Genomic DNA, 16,496 nt, shown 5'->3' on the forward strand with positions numbered 1-16,496 from the left:
CTGTACCAGTCCCTGAATCACAGGGTATACTTGAGTTCTAGTCTTTGACAATTACTCTCTCACTTTTCCTCTGGGGAAGTTCATTTATTGCTTTGTCTTAAAAAATATCATCTATACATTTGCATTTCTCCTTTGAGCATCATATTTAATTCACAACACCTCCTGGACACCTTCCTAGTTACTATGTGTAAGATATCCTCTTTCTCATTTCAGCTTGGTTTCTTATAGTGGTTTATACCATGGCTGGTTTTTCAAATACCCAGGCATATTCTATTTATCTATTTCCCCGATTTCTCACATTTCTCATATTTTAATAAGTTTGTCTTCCTGTTGCCTGATATGCCCCGCACCATCTCTCCAGTTGAGGTCACCATAATGTTTGTCTTAGACTAGTATAATAACAGGATATAACAACCTTCTTTACTAAGTTACATGAGATATTGCCTTAAAGACATACAGCCCAAGAAATTTTACAATCCTTCTTTCTTTCAAATCTCCAATATCTTTTCTATTTCCAGTGAATTATGTCACATTGCGTATCTGAAATTCAAAAGCATCCATGATCTGACTCCGTCAAATCCTTACAACAGTAACTTATACTATATAACCTCTGTGTGTCTTAAAATAGAAAACTCATCAAAGTTGGTATTTGTCTCTTCAGGCACCTATATTTACTTCAGCCAGATACTTTATTCTCATTGACTCATTTTTCAAAATTTTACACATTCTTTTAAGTTCCACCTAAAATAATGATTTCTGAAAGACCAGCTTCCTCTTCCCACACCCGTTCCACTTTCCTCTGACCCAAACATAACAAATCATACACGTTTAAGCCCAAATGTTAAATTGATAGCTAAATTTCGTTACAAACTCTCAGGAGGTTAAGACATGGGCATTACATAAAATCAAATAGAAACACATGTAATGAGAAAGATCTGATTTTAAGTAGTATTTTGCCATTAACAAACAATTTGATTTTGGCAAGTTACTTAACGTTTTGGTGTCTCAATTTCTTAAACAAAAATATGGATAGGAGAGCAACCGTATGATGTTTTTGTGGCAATAAACAAGATAATATCTAAAAGTGTATAATGCCTGGCAAACTTTAAACCAAAAGCTAGTATAATATTATGCTTGAAAGAGAAATAGGTAACCAATATTTATCAGGCAACTAAGTCTCCATGACATCTAGCAAAAGTTTTATAATAGATTTACCAAGGGTTTTCCCTATACCAGACATCCAGATACCTTTTCTGAGATGATCCATTTCAGAAGAACGTTGTTCCTCTCATGTACAAAATATTGGTTCTAAGTAAATGATTTATTGTTCCCAAATGAAACCGTCCTGAGAACTAAGCCATTTGGCTTCCATGACTAAGCTGTCATGGACTTATGTTGTCAGTTTCTCTGTTGCAGCATAAAACACTAACAACAGCTTAGTTAACATGAAATTGCTTGGTGAAAAGCTCCTGCATATCTCAGATAGAATTCTCACACAACAGATCTTGAGGGCCCACCAGAGCATAAGATACCTAATTGTGTCCTCAATAACTTGGGGACAGGGCCAGATTGTCAGTGTCCTCCAGTAATTGTCTTTAGTTATTAGACAGTTGTGTTTCCTGGACAGATTTCCTTTATCAGATGTGAATTGCTCCCTTGTTAAAATTTTCCCCAGAAATTCTGGGTACAGATATTAGGCAGAAATCATTTTCTAACCATGTGAACTTCTTGGAATTGAAACTCACTATTGATTTTATTTCAAACCACAAAATTAGCATGTCATCAAATACAGTATATAAACAGCCACAGAAGTGGACAGACCATCATCCACTTAGCTCCTCCATCACTTCTTGTCCTCCACTTTGGATAAAAGGTAAGAATTTCAGATATAAATTTGATGTATCCCTTCTATAGGTTTATTTAAAACTTAGTTGAGATATCTGAAGAAAATATTTGCTTCAGTATAGTTTTTGTAATAAGGGTAATTAAAGTAGCGCTCACATTATTTTCAACACTTAGATTTAAAGAAGTAGAAGTGTCTATAAATATTTGGTAAAAATTATAATGACCACATAAGCTTTATGAATCTAAGAAAATGTAGTAATAGCGGTTACAGTATTTTTAAGTACAAGGCTAGTTAACAGGCTATATTAAAAGATCAATTTCCTGAATTAAATATCTTCCAATTTAATTAAATATACCATGATCATAAAAGCAAATATGTTAAATTATTCTATGGGATATGAATAATTATTGGGAAAGCTTTATCCAAGGTAGCTTATCGAGGTAGCATATTGAGTTAAGAAATTGTGGGAGTTGTTTGGGTACAGGCACTACACTACTTGAACTGTTTATGAGTAATTTTCCTTAGAAAAAGAAGATATTCATCAAATTTGTTTACAAAATGCAACATCTCACTTTATTGTTTGATATATAATATTTCAAAATAATATTAAAATGAACACGCAATACAGAATTAAGTTAAAAAGAAACAAAGTATTTTGCTGTGTAAAAATATTCTAGAAGAGACAGGATGACTTGGAAAAAAAAAACAAAGGAAAAAGATTTGAAAGGAAGAGTACCTTAGAATATATTAGTCAATAACATAGTTCTGGCTTTACAATTGATATATAAAATGCTAATTGTAAAACATAGGAAATACAATAGAATCTTTCCTACCCATTATAATGTCTAATAGTGTAACATAGTCTTCTTTTAAACCTGACAATGAAAAATTACTTTGAAATTTATAGAGGTGTTAAGCAAAGTAAAATTAATAAAGAATTATATAGCACCCATGAGAAAAATCTAGAAAAATATATTTCTTCCCTGATAAAGAAAATTATTTTCAGCTTTCAAATATTGGAAAGAACATTTTGCAGGTGAATTAGGGACTTTTTTTCATGAAATATTTTGAGTTCAAAAATTTAGTTTAAAAATTTGGGATTAAAGATTGTATGTCACGAGATATTGGGGACATAAACATTATAGGAATTTAAAAAAATGAACCATTTGGTACCTTTTGGTCAAAACTGTTAACATATATTTTATATTATGCTACAAGAAGTGGTAGCCTGGAGTGGGGACTGGGCCAGAGAACCTGATCCTTTGGTAAATCATTAAGACCTCAGAGAGAAAAGAAGAGCCATCGTGTATGGTCTCTAAAGTTATATGGCACAAAGAGAAGAGACATCATTATGTGTGTGCAGATGAAGACTGTGTAGTGGGTACAAATAGAGAAAAATAAAAGAACAAACAAATCGGTTCACAAAAGCATCTGGATAAATGGAGCAAATAAGAGAAATGCTCAAATAATAATCTGTCTTATTGGAAATAAAGAGATATGTTTAAACCAAATAATCATGGAAACTGTAACAGAAAGGTAAAAGTAAAGTAGGATCTTCTTCTATGTATACATTTCCTTTGATCAATCTCGTTCTTATAGAACTGAGGACTCACCAGGGCTGATGCCTTAATATTTTGTTCTCCGCTATAATCCTAGCACCTAGACAGTATCTGGCAATAAAGGGTGTTAAGTAAATATTCACTTTTGAATAAATGAATCAATTGATAAAGCTTTCTATAAATATTTATAATTTCTTTCTGGCTTTTAAAAAAACCAAAACCTCATAGTACAGTGAATGAGATGAAAAAATGTGAGATGGGGTAGGGTTGATAACTGAAAAAATCTGAATGTGGGCCAGTGAAGTATGAAATTGATATGTAAGAGTAAAGAGCCATAGTAGATTTTGACCTTGGTTATATGGTAAACTCCTATTAGTGTTTTCTTCTAAAATGCAGACATTTTAATTTTACATTATCTTTGGATTCTTTAAAAGTAGCCCTGCCTAAATAAAAAATATATTAGATTGACCACTATATTACCATTCCCTCATTTTCCCATTCACAGGACTTGATAGCCATGAAGGTCCTCATCCTCGCCTGTCTGGTGGCCCTTGCTCTTGCTAGGGAGGTAAGACAATCTCTATATATTTAACATATAGTGGACTATCTGTCCACGTGTAGAGATCTAACATTTTAAGTGTACAAATAAAGCAGAATTTTAACAACTTTTTTTTTTTAATTCGAAGAACATCATTTATATTCACCCAGTATTTCAACAGTGTCCTATAGAGACACAAAACTGGGCTAAATGCTTTCTATACCTGTGCCACTGGTTCCTAATGGAAAAATGAACAAATCAATAAGCAACAGACAGAACAAGAAGAAACAAATATGAAGACAAAAACAACAAATTAAAAGTAATATTGCACAAGTACAATTGCGTGAATGTGCAGCCTAGATAAATATATCTTATTCTCGTGATGAAACTTATATACCTCTTACCCTAAGGCATGAGGCCAAATCTTACCTGTGTCTATCCAAAGACATCCAGAGGATAGAATATCAGACCATAATCATAATCATAAACATATTTTTAATCATAATAAAAACTATTTAATACAAATTAAAATAACCCATAAAAAAATTGTTCATCATTCAGGTAAAAATAAAATATACCATTAGAGTTACCAAATATAAAAGACATAAAAACAATTCCTGTTAAAGGCTCTAACAAAAGACATTAACATAAATAACATAAATAAAAAATATATTTCTTAAATTTATGAAAGAGATAGCTCTGCATAAAAAAAGTAACAAGTAAGTAGGAAAAATGTTTACTAATGAGCTAGCTATGGAAACCAAAATGGTGTTTTTCTGTTTTTGTTTTTGTTTTTCTTTACAGAATGTTGAATTCAGTGTATCCAGTGAGGTAAGATATTTTTATTCAGAGAAAATTTTTCAACCATAAAATAATAAATTCTTTGATGATCTAGGAGAAGCCAGTGGTTGATTTTTTGTTGTTGTTGTTCTTTACAGACTGTAGAAAACCTTTCAAGCAGTGAGGTAAGACAATGTTCATTCTGAGGCAATTTCCCAAATTCTGAACAGTAAAAAGCTGTACAATCTTTCTATTGAGTTACTTTAGGGCATTTAAGTCAATGCAGCTAGTTCTGACATATGAATTCTGGGGTAGACTTCCATTATATGTTTAAGGATGGAATAAATGTTGTCAGAATTCAGTATTCAAGAACCTTCTAAGTTGGCTTGCTATTTGAAATTGTGTCGATGCACGCACCTCCCCCCACCCCCACACACACACTGTCTTTAAATGAATTGTGCAGTCCATTTTTTGTCTTGAGCTCTCTCTATGCTGATGCCATTCATTGTTTTGACATTTGAGTGCCTTCTGTGGATCAGATATTAACTAGGAGCTGTGGTACAAACTGAAACGCAGATGCCCACAGAAAAGAGCTGGCAATATAGTGGGTGGCAGACATACAAATAGGCACATTTCATAATTACAATAGTCACTTCAGCAAATAAGAGGCAGTAAGATTTATTTGTAGTCCTATATCTGCCTGGGAGTCTCAGATAGATATTTACCCTTGCACCGCTTTTTTGGTGGAGAGCCTGTCATCTCCTGTTAAAATGGTGTATTGGTATATTTTGTCTCTTCATAAGGGTATCATCAGGTCCTTAGGAAGGTATTTAGTTCTTATAATTCATTTAAAGTCTAAACATAACACATGAATTAAGAATAATTAACAGAATTTATCAATGGTTACTATAATGTATTATTAATAAATATTATTCTTTTAGAATCAGATGGGGTATTAGAGGTTATTTGTTATCATAGAAAGGAAACAGTGATAGAGAAAAATCAGCATCTCTTAAATGATTCATTTTGTACTGTATTCACTAATTTCCTTTTCTATCTTGACTGCATTCAGCTATATTTCTTTAATACAATAGGCTTAAAAAGAATAGTGAAACATATAAGTTACAGTAATTATCCTGTTTTTAATGACATTATCAAACAATGTGTCCACATTAACCTGTTAAATGCTTTCATTTTCTGATTCCTATTAACAAATAAAAATCATTCATTAAAACTTAATCTAATTTTATTTTTATTTTTCTGAAGGAATCTATTACACACATCAATAAGGTAAAATCCTCATATATAAGTGTTCATATTTTCAAAATTTCCTACATTTAATTTTTACAGATGATAACATTCCCTGTTATGTGATTTGCTTTTTAGCAGAAACATGAGAAGTCTGAACAAGAGAAACAGCAGCAAAGAGAGGTAATTTATTCATGATGAGTATATTTCTAAAATTATTATAAAATAGAATACATACAAAATATGTGTATGCTCAGTTTAAAGAATATTAATAAAATAAAAGCCAGTTTCATTAAGTAAATATATTTTCAAGACATAAATACATTTTTTAAACTCATAATCAACTTGCAGAGTATAGAATAAACTTAAGAATGATTACTGATTTTCCCACTTTACTAATGGTGTATGTGTTTTCCATAAATGCACACTACTAGAAACATCTCCAGGTTGGGAACTAGGATCCCTCTATTCTCAGGATGGATATGCTAATGAAAGAATAGGAAGGCAATATGGTACCAATCCTAATTTTATCAGTTATTAGCTGCATACCTTGGCCCCAAGTTTCTCTGTATTTCAGTTTCTTCATCTGTAAATTGAGAATATTCATAAACCCCTACGGTTGCTAAGCTAGCACACTGTAAATATTCAATGATTTTACATTAACATTTTGTAGGTTTTATATTAATGTTTATGAGTACATGGTGTTCATAAAAGAATCTCCATTACACAGATGAGAGAAGTGAGGTACAGAACAATCGACTACACAATTGGGTGACAAATCACACAGTTATTAAGTATTAGAGCTTGCTTAAAAATAAAGATTTTCTTAGACAACATAAAATTCATTATTTAGTTGAACTACATGTGTGTTAACATATTTATCTAATTGTAATATTTCAGCTTCCCTGTTTTATCCATGTGGTTGGTTTGTTTGGAACTTACAGCAAATATTTTACTAAATCAAATTGAATTTACAAATTGATGCTTCTTTCAAGACTCACCATAACTACCTTCTACCAAGGAAAGTAGTGCTAGAAGTTGGCTGGTGTTGAATAACTCCTTGAATTAAACCACAAATGAATATTTACTTTTCATTAAAACAAAATTAAATCTTGGAGTTATTTTTCTAAGCCTTTCAAAATAGATCTTCCTTCATTATACAGAAACAATTTGGTCTATTTTCAACATATTATGTTGAATACCAGAGTATGCGGCTACAGCTATCGAAGACAACTCAAGAAAAAGAGAAACAAGTTTTGAAATTCCCATTTGATCTGTGTTCACCTTTGAAGGAAGTTAATGAGAAATCCCTCAATGAGTATTTAACTCATTAGTCTTCTCATGTCCCCAAATAATTTCTTAACCGACATAACTAAAAGATTTTCTTTCTCTCTTCTCACTCAGTTATGATCAAAAAAGAAGAGGATAATTATAATGAATGACAATTATAGCAGTATCATAGACTCAAAGATTCTTTTTCCTTTGTTCCAGGATGAACGCCAGGATAAAGCTCAGCCCTTTGTTCAGCCACAGCCTCTAGTCTATCCTTACGCTGAGCCCATCCCTTACGCTATCCTTCCACAAAATGTCCTGCCTCTTGCTCAGCCTGCTGTGGTGCTGCCTTTCTTTCAGCCTGAGATGATGGAAGTCACCAAAGCTAAGGAGGCCATCTTTCCTAAGCGCAAAGTGATGCCATTTTTTGAACGTCAAATCCCAAATCTCACTGATCTCAAAAATCCACACCTTCCTCTGCCTCTGCTCCAGTCCGTGATGCACCAGATCCCTCAGCCTCTTCTTCAGACTCCCATGCTTCCTCCTCAGGCCCTGCTCTCCCTTCCTCAGCCCAAAGTCCTGCCTCTTCCCCAGCAAATGATGGCCTACCCCCAGAGAGATATATCTGTCCAAGCCCTCCTGTACCAAGAGCCTCTGCTTGACCCTGCCCGCCAGTTCTATCCTATCACTCAGCCACTTACCCCAGTTTACAACGTACAACAAGTAAGTCCAAATTTACTAACTCTGCTGCTTCATTCATGATGCATATATGATACTAGAAGAAGTGAGAAATCCAGTATAAAATTATAGATGAATAATGAATGGATCAAGTGTACATAGTTTAGATCACTGATTCGCAACACTAGCTACACAATGGAATACCTAGAGGACTTTTTTCCCCCTCAAATTCCAATGTCTATGCCCACTGACAGAGATTTGGATATAACTATTCTGATTTTTCTATATAGAGTATTGGGAAGAAGTTATTTCAGAGATTCTGATTTAATCAGTCTGTTACAAATATAAATAGAGGATTAAGGCATACTAAAGAGAGAATTAAATTTGATAATCTGTGTTTGGAATACAGAAGGTTTAATATTATCTAGAGCTTTGAAGTTTTCCTTGTGCACATCTATGCCCCACATCCCTGATTTCATATCTTCTTTTTGATATATGTACATGTGAAGGCAAACAATTGAGAGGCTTATTTCATTACTCATAGAATTTTTAGGAAAAGTATTCTTGCCAGAAAGTGAATTATGTATTTATTTATTCTTTTTTTTTTTTTCTTTTTTAAAGGTCTAAGAGGATGTCAAAATTAATATTCCCTCCACACTTTTGGTAAGTTTTGGGAGTTTGGAGATTAGGCTGATTATGTTTATAGTTAATACTTTTTTATATTTCATTCTCCTGGATAAGCCCAAGATAGCAACAAACTCCATCAATATACCAAGTTGTTTATTATCAATGTGTCATGGACATCTAAATAGCTGACAATTATTTACTAACCTGAAGTTATATATCGTTAGTGTTTCAAATAATTTTAATTTTAATTATATGCTATTGAAATATTTAATTGGTTTGCTTTCAAATGCCTATATCCTTTTGCTTGATTATCATCATTTTTAGGAAAATCTGAAAATAGTTTCTTATACTATCATGTAAATATGTTTGAGCTTTTTTAAAAAATCAACTTGCATTCACATTTATACCTTAGGTTCCATAAGCTTCAATTGTTTTTAATCTCATTTAATATTCACATATTGTCCTTCAGTTTATGGGTCAAAATAAAATTAATTAGGCCAAGTGTGAGGATTAAAAATGGGAGAAAATGTAGCTTTGGAATTCTAAAGATACAAATATTTTTGTGATCATGGTAGACTAGACATTTCACTGAAACAATTCCAAGTGAGCTGCTATTTGGTTTTAGGAGATATTTATATGCAAGGTAGGGCACAACATGGTACATTTGTAATAAATTCCTGTTATGAATTAGTCACATAGAAATTACAAATGAGGAGAGATTAATAGTTATATCAGATAACATAATTAATTCTATATTTGTTTTCTATTCCTCAGAATTGACTGTGACTGGAAATATGACATCTTTTCAATCTTTGTATCATGTTACCAAAATTAATAATTTTTAAATGACTCCAAGTGGAAAAATTGAAAATGTATTTATTTATTTATTATATGTATTATGTAACATTCATCTTAATTTGAATTTGATCATAACCTCTATTGTCCAAATTTTAATTCAACAAATGCCACAGGAGTTCAATTTTGAGTTGGAAGTACCATAACCATATCAAAAATATGTATAAAAATTATTTCTGGAATTGTGCTTATTATTATTATTGTTTCCTAACCAGTCATTTCAATAAATTAATCCTTTATGCATATTTAAGTTTTCCTGTCTTTATTATAATTTTTCAAACCTAATTGGCCTCTTTAATTTTAATTTAAGATTATCACTGTTGTTAAAAATAATCATGGAAGAATTGAAATTAAATGGAATGCTTTGAATGAAATATTAAAATATATCAAAAAAGTGGAGGAAAAAGGGTGCTCACACGTTGTGTTCACTCTAGAAAGTCATGGTTTACACTTGTTGGCCAGTTATACTATTACACCTGTGCTTTTCACTCACAAAAATACCAAGCGTCAAATGTAAAATTTCAAGGTCACCCGAGGGAGAAAAGCTTCAGATGTGAAATCTGATTCACAGCTTTGCAACATAGTAGCTAAGTGGTGCTTTGAAAATTACTTTTAGAGCTTCAATTTCCACATCTATAAAATAGTTGATTCAAAGGATTTTATTGAAGTTTTAATGTGATTAGGTGCACTGCACAGTACATGATAAGTGTTCCCTGTTGTTCCAACATTATTGATTCCACTTATATCAGAACAGCAAGAGCTAGTACCGCAATCAGAATGAGCTGGGATACGTGGTTTTAGCCAGTAATGTCCAAGAACCTGACTTACATGACACTGATATTCATTGTCTCTGACTAGAGAATAATTGTTTCATTGTGATAAATTATCCCTCGACCAACTCCTACATTTGTATACTCGATTCCATCTTCTTGTAGATGTAATCAAGTTAAAATAAGGTCACACTGGATTAGACTGTGCTTTAAGTCCAATGATAGTTGTCTTTATAAGAAAAGGGAAATTTGGACAAATATCTACACAAAGAAAAGATGTTCATGCAAAGATGTTCAGAAGCAGAAATTGGGGTGATGCATTACAAGATACAGCCACAAATTAAGGGATGCCAAGGTTTGCCAGCAGCTACCAGAAGCTAGAAAGAGTCAAGGAAGGATCTCTAGAGGCTTCAGAGGACACATGGCCTTATCAACCAATTGATTTGAGACTTCTAGCCTCCAGACTATGAGAGAAGAAATTTCTGTTGTTTTAAGCACCCAAGTTGTGGTACTTTGTTGTAGCAGCCCTAGCAAGTTAATATGTTGAGCAATACCGATTTTGTTTACATTTTGTTCAAAAATCAGTTGGAAATCTTTGATCAAATTATTTAACAAGTAGAGTATCAAAGAGAAACAAAAATGTCTGCTTTACTGAAATTATTAAAAGCAAAGCTTGCAAATAGGAAAACATTGAAAATTAGTCTCCAAAGAAGAAATTTTTGAAAAATGATGAAAGCTCAAATGATGTAAAATATTTAATTTTGAACTTCTACAATTATTTTATGTGTCTTAAAATGTAGGAAAAAGAGTTTCATGACTCTTGGATGAAGAAATGAGCATATATTCAGTCCAGGAATATCATGATACCACAATCCCTTATCCAAAGGGAGATGTCCTTGATCCAAGCAGAGCCAATGAGCATGCTTCTATTGATGGATGAACCAAGGAAGCTGCAGTGTTCTCACTTCCTCTGGGATTAGGACCTGAGTGAACATAAAGCTCTGAGATGTGAGCAAACTATCTTTCCTATCACCTGCAAATTAAATTAGTCCAAAGAGGAGTGATCATGAAGGATAATCAAAAGGGTTAATGGCCAATTTCAAGTTCCCAAATCCAACTGTACTTTACTCTTGAATTTTCAGTTGCATGAACTAATAAATTATTTTCTTGTTTTGAGGCCTAATTTGAAATAATACTTATTTACATCACTTGGCACCATGAGATTACTGACAGAATAGAATCAAATTCTTATATGTTATGGTGGTCCTATGCTAGTGGATCTTTCACTGCTTATGGCCATAGAGCTTAAGTTTTTGAACAAAAAAAAATCCAAGATTGGTTTTTGAAGTACACAATTAATATTTCAGTCTTCCATAACAAAATATCATAGACTGAATATCTTAAACAACAAATATTTATTTATCACAGTTCTGGAGGCTGGGAGTCCAAAGTCAAGGTGCCAAAAGATTCTATGTCTGGTGAAGGCCCTCTTGCTGGCTTGCAGATGGTCATGTTCTTGATAGATACTCACATGGCAGAGAGAGAGAGAGAGAGAGAGAGAGAGAGAGAGAGAGAGAGAGAGAGAGAGAGAAATTATTTCTCTCAAATCTTTCATTATAAGGGCACTTATCATACTCATGAGGGTTCCACCCTTATGACCTAATTGCCTCCAAATATCCCCACCTCTGAATATCATCACATTTGGGATTAAGCTTTCAACATATGAATTTAGAGGAGATAAAGACATTCAATCTATAATCACGAAAATGACAGGAATTCACAAACTTGGTAGAGTCCCTATTATTGGGGAGGGGGGAATAAAATATATTGGAAGACATGAAAGATTTAAAGAACCCCCAACTCCCATATACTCCTGAAACTCTCAATGTGCCTCTTTTTTGTGGTAAAATCATGGTGTCTTTGCTTGCTGTAGCTATTGGTTATCTTAATTTCTCACTGCTCACTTTTGCTTCACCAGGAGTCAACCTTGATATGTGCTAGAAGTAAGGATAAAACATCTAGAAAGTTCTTTCCTTAATGTACAGCAGAATTTATAGACTAGTGTCTTAGAGGCTAAATCTGGCCAACAATGAGAAGGGGAATGTGCGTTTTGGATTTTAAGAAATTAGGCCAAATTAAAAAATCAGATTTTACACGCCAACTCATATTTCTAGTTCCTCCTATGAGTCTCAATATCTGGTAACACTAGATGTATGTATTTCTGCATGGCAAAGATAGATTGGAAACAATAGTGGAAGGGAAAGACATATAAAAGTTCTGGCAATTAAATTCATGAACTCATGTTAGGAAAAGTGCTACTACCTCATTGCTGAATATCACTATGGTCACCTTTGAAGTACTCCCCTTGGGAAGCTATGCACCAACACCAGTGCCTAGTCCACTCTTCAAGGCAATTTGGGACTCGTTTTCTAGAATGGCCATCAGAGCTGTTGTCATATTACCCTTGATGTCCTGAATGTCATCAAAATGTCTTCCTTTCAATGTTTCCTTTATCTTTGGGTAAAGAAAGAAGTCATTGCAGGCCAGATCAGGTGAGCAGTGAGGGAGTTCCAATAAGTTATTTATTTACTGGCTAAAAACTCCCTCACAGACAGTGAGTTGGTATATTGTTGTGATGCAAGAGCCACGAATTGTTGGCTAAAAGTCCGGGTCATCTAACTTTTTCATGTAGCCTTTTCAGCACTTCCAAATAGTAAACTTGGTTAACTGTTTGTCCAATTGGTACAAATTCATTATGAATAATCCCTCTGATAACAACAACAAAAAAAAGGTTAGCAACATCATTGCAACAAGATCACGAACTTAATTGTCAGACCACATATATTCTTCAGGGCACTATCAATAACATTTTTTTGCATTCATTTTTTAACTCACTTGTGTTACTTGTTGGGCTCTATAAGGCAGGTTGGTAACCATAATGAAAAGGGAAACACTAAAAAATGTCTGTAGATAAATATGCTTAATTCTAATAACACATTACTTCCCCCATGTCTACAGACAAAACATAGATGACTATCCTTTAATCTTTTCCATGAAGAATAGATTTTTATAAAAGTCTGTTCTGCCTACCCATGTTTGACTGAGAACTCTAGTCAGAGGCACACCGTATTTGAAATTTCATTTCTGACCCCAGTGAAGGTGGAAAGAGCCTAATGTCACCAAACCAAGTGACAGCAGGTAAACTCCTGAAGCAAGGTGAGAATTAAAATTTCCAGAGATGTAGTGGAAGGGTAATTATTGCATGAGAAATTATCAAACCAGAATTGATCTCTGTGTGAGGATAATCATTATATCCCTAGGAAAAATTTAATTGCAGTCTCATCAGGATGATTTTGATATATAAATATAAAAATATTTGGTGAACAGAATATGTCTGGTGAACAGAAATCTGGCTCAAGCTACCATCAGATAGCTTATTTGGAAACCCCCACTTTCCAAATAAGAATTTTTTTATGAATCTATATGCTTTGAATAAAGGAAAAGTCAAAATTCTGTTGAAAGAATTCTACTATGACATCATATTACCAACCCTAGTCCTTGTCTTCAACATATGAGTTTTGGGGCATTTACCTGGAGAAAAGGAACTGTCTGATCTTACCAACTCTGTGATCCCTTCTGTGTCTTACTACTCATTACTTGGAGTGGAGGATATCATGATAATCTGTTGTTCATGTTGGGATTTCTTTGAGTCAATTAATAATTGGTGTTGCCATAGAGTTTTCCTCCTTTTAAGTCTAGTGATAGTTAAACCATTCATGGTAAGTCCTCAGTTCAGACTGTATACTTTAAATGGATATACTTAGAAATTGGTCTAATCCCCATACTATCTCCCTGATGTATGGAGTAAGGTGGCCAAAAAATACTGAATAGAAATCATTCTTGTGTTTCCTTCTATAACTTAGTAATAATTTTGCATATCTATGGGAATTTCAGTAACTATTAAACACCAAAAGATGCAAAAATAATGATTTATATTATTATTCTATTTCCCCATTTGCTTTTGAGGTGACAGAAACACAGTGGTGTAAGGGGATCCCCCTTGATCTTTCCCTTGAAGTTACAAGTTAACAGCTATAATTCAACAAAGATACCCTGCACTACACACAAACATGTCTGAGAGATGTTCGCATCGAATATTTAAAGGTAGGTGAATTGGGGTGAACAGGGAAGGAGTGAAGGGGGAAGAGCAGAGACAGGCTGCAGATGCAGCCAGGAGCTCACTGCAAGTCTTGGGAGAGAGCAGAATTCAGGCTGCAGGTGCACTCTCTGTTCCCCCAAGCATTCCTGCCTGAGTGATCAGCATATAATATGGTTGCAATAACTTCTTGGAGAACAACAATAGATTATTGCAAATTTAATGAGGTGGTTGATAATACCTACTACAGGTGATATTTCAAATATGGTGTCAGAAAAATTCCTAATATTTGCTTTATAGCTAGTAACTTGATAAATGCATTTTTCTCCATTCTGACTTTAAAACTAAAGAAAAATAAGAAAGTAAACCAGAAATGGTTTGCTTTTATCTTACCTAATAGAGATTTCCACATCATGGGACAGTTTTAAGGACAGATCTACTCTAGTCTTGTGCCACAATTTAGTCTGCAGGAAAAGTAACTGTCTTATCATCCTATGGTTTAACATGCATTCATTAAATTGATGACTTTGTTTCCATGGGGTCCATGACACAAGACATATCAAGTACCCTTGATACCTTGGGAAGTGACATGATGACAGAAGCTGAGAGATACATTTTATGAAGACACAGGGACCTGTACCCTTCATTAATTTCCTGAAGGTCCAATAGTCTGAGTATGTTGATAAACCTTTTCTAGACTGAAAAACAAATTGTTTCACCTTGTACTTCCTAACACTGGGAGACAGCAGAAGAACCAGGGCTAAAGAGCTTTCTTTTGATTTTCAAGGGAAACAAATTAATGTTTGGTGATATATGTCATCCAAAATTAATTTTTTTGCCTTGAAAATCAAAAGAAAGCTCTTACTGAATATATATATAAAATGTTTGGGTGATATATATCACCCATCTTACTGATATAATCAGTAAGATGTAGAACAACTAATGACCACCTAGATGGTTTAGGCTGTGGTGCAAGAGGACTTCGCTCTTGTATGTTATGGTCTGATGGATACAATGGTTCTTTTTTTTTTTATTAGTTTCAGGTGCACAAGACAAAGCAAAACTTAGACGTTTATCATTTATATCCCTCACACTGTGTGAACCCCCCTCCCCCCATCCACTATCCCTCTGTACATTCCCCAAATTAATTTTCAAAACCCCGTGGCCATCTTGTGCTTACTGACTATTTTCTAAACCTCTCACCTTCCCCTTATCCCCACCCCCCCGCCCCTCTAGCAACCCTCAGTTTTCTCTCCATGTTTCCAAAACTGTCTCTGATTAGTTCATTTACTTATTCTTTTCTTTAGATTCTGCATATAAGTGAGATCATATAGTATTTGTCTTTCTCTGTCTGACTTATTTTACTTAACATAATGTTCTTTAAGTCCATCCATGTTGTTGCAAATGGTAAGATTTCTTTCTTCTTTATGGCTGCGTAATACTCCATTGTGTAAATGTAGCACAGTTTCTTTTTTTTTTTTTTTTTTTTTTTTTATTATTTAATTAGTTTCAGGTGCACAAGACAAAGCAGAACTTAGACATTTATCATTTATATCCCTCACACTGTGTGAACCCCCCTGCCCCCATCCACTATCCCTCTGTACGTTCCCAAAACCTCTCACCTTCCCCTTATTCCCACCCCCCCGCCCCTCTAGCAACCCTCTGTTTTTCCTCCATGTTTCCAAAACTGTTTCTGATTAGTTCATTCACTTATTCTTTTCTTTAGATTCCGCATATAAGTGAGATCATATGGTATTTGTCTTTCTCTTTCTGACTTATTTCACTTAACATAATGTTCTCTAGGTCCATCCATGTTGTTGCAAATGGTAAGATTTCTTTCTTCTTTATGGCTGCGTAATACTCCATTGTATAAATGTACCACAGTTTCTTAATCCAGTCATCTACTGATGGGCATTTCGGTTGTTTCCAGGTCTTGGCTATTGTGTATAGTGCTGCAATAAACATAGGAGTGCATAAAGATTTTTGAATTGGAGTTTTGGATTTCTCCGGATAGATACCTAGGAGTGGGATTGCTGGATCATAAGGTAGTTCCATTTTCAGATTTTTGAGATATCTCCAAACTGTTTTCCATAGTGGCTGCACCAATCTGCATTCCCACCAACAGTGCACCAGCGTTCCCTTTTCTCCGCATCCACGCCAGCACTTG

At 34.0% G+C, this 16,496-nt stretch overlaps 1 protein-coding gene across 2 annotated transcripts; it reads left to right on the forward strand.

The window, feature by feature from the left end:
* The first annotated feature begins 1,769 nt into the window (after window positions 1–1,769).
* On the forward strand, window positions 1,770–9,603 carry CSN2 (casein beta). 2 transcript variants are annotated; one of them, XM_074318146.1, is made up of 9 exons: window positions 1,770–1,873; window positions 3,911–3,973; window positions 4,748–4,774; window positions 4,882–4,908; window positions 5,990–6,013; window positions 6,110–6,154; window positions 7,463–7,966; window positions 8,543–8,584; window positions 9,323–9,603. In XM_074318146.1, the coding sequence occupies exons 2-8, from the start codon at window positions 3,923–3,925 to the stop codon at window positions 8,546–8,548; spliced, it is 684 nt and encodes a 227-aa protein (XP_074174247.1). In that variant the 5' UTR covers window positions 1,770–1,873; window positions 3,911–3,922; the 3' UTR covers window positions 8,549–8,584; window positions 9,323–9,603. The 2 variants fall into 2 exon arrangements, with proteins under 2 accessions (XP_074174247.1, XP_074174241.1); XM_074318140.1 differs by lacking the exons at window positions 8,543–8,584; window positions 9,323–9,603 and having other exon boundaries at window positions 7,463–8,005.
* The last annotated feature ends 6,893 nt before the right edge of the window (window positions 9,604–16,496 follow it).

Source organism: Rhinolophus sinicus, linkage group LG02 (genome assembly GCF_036562045.2).
Source record: "Rhinolophus sinicus isolate RSC01 linkage group LG02, ASM3656204v1, whole genome shotgun sequence".
Taxonomy (NCBI): Eukaryota; Metazoa; Chordata; class Mammalia; order Chiroptera; family Rhinolophidae; genus Rhinolophus; species Rhinolophus sinicus.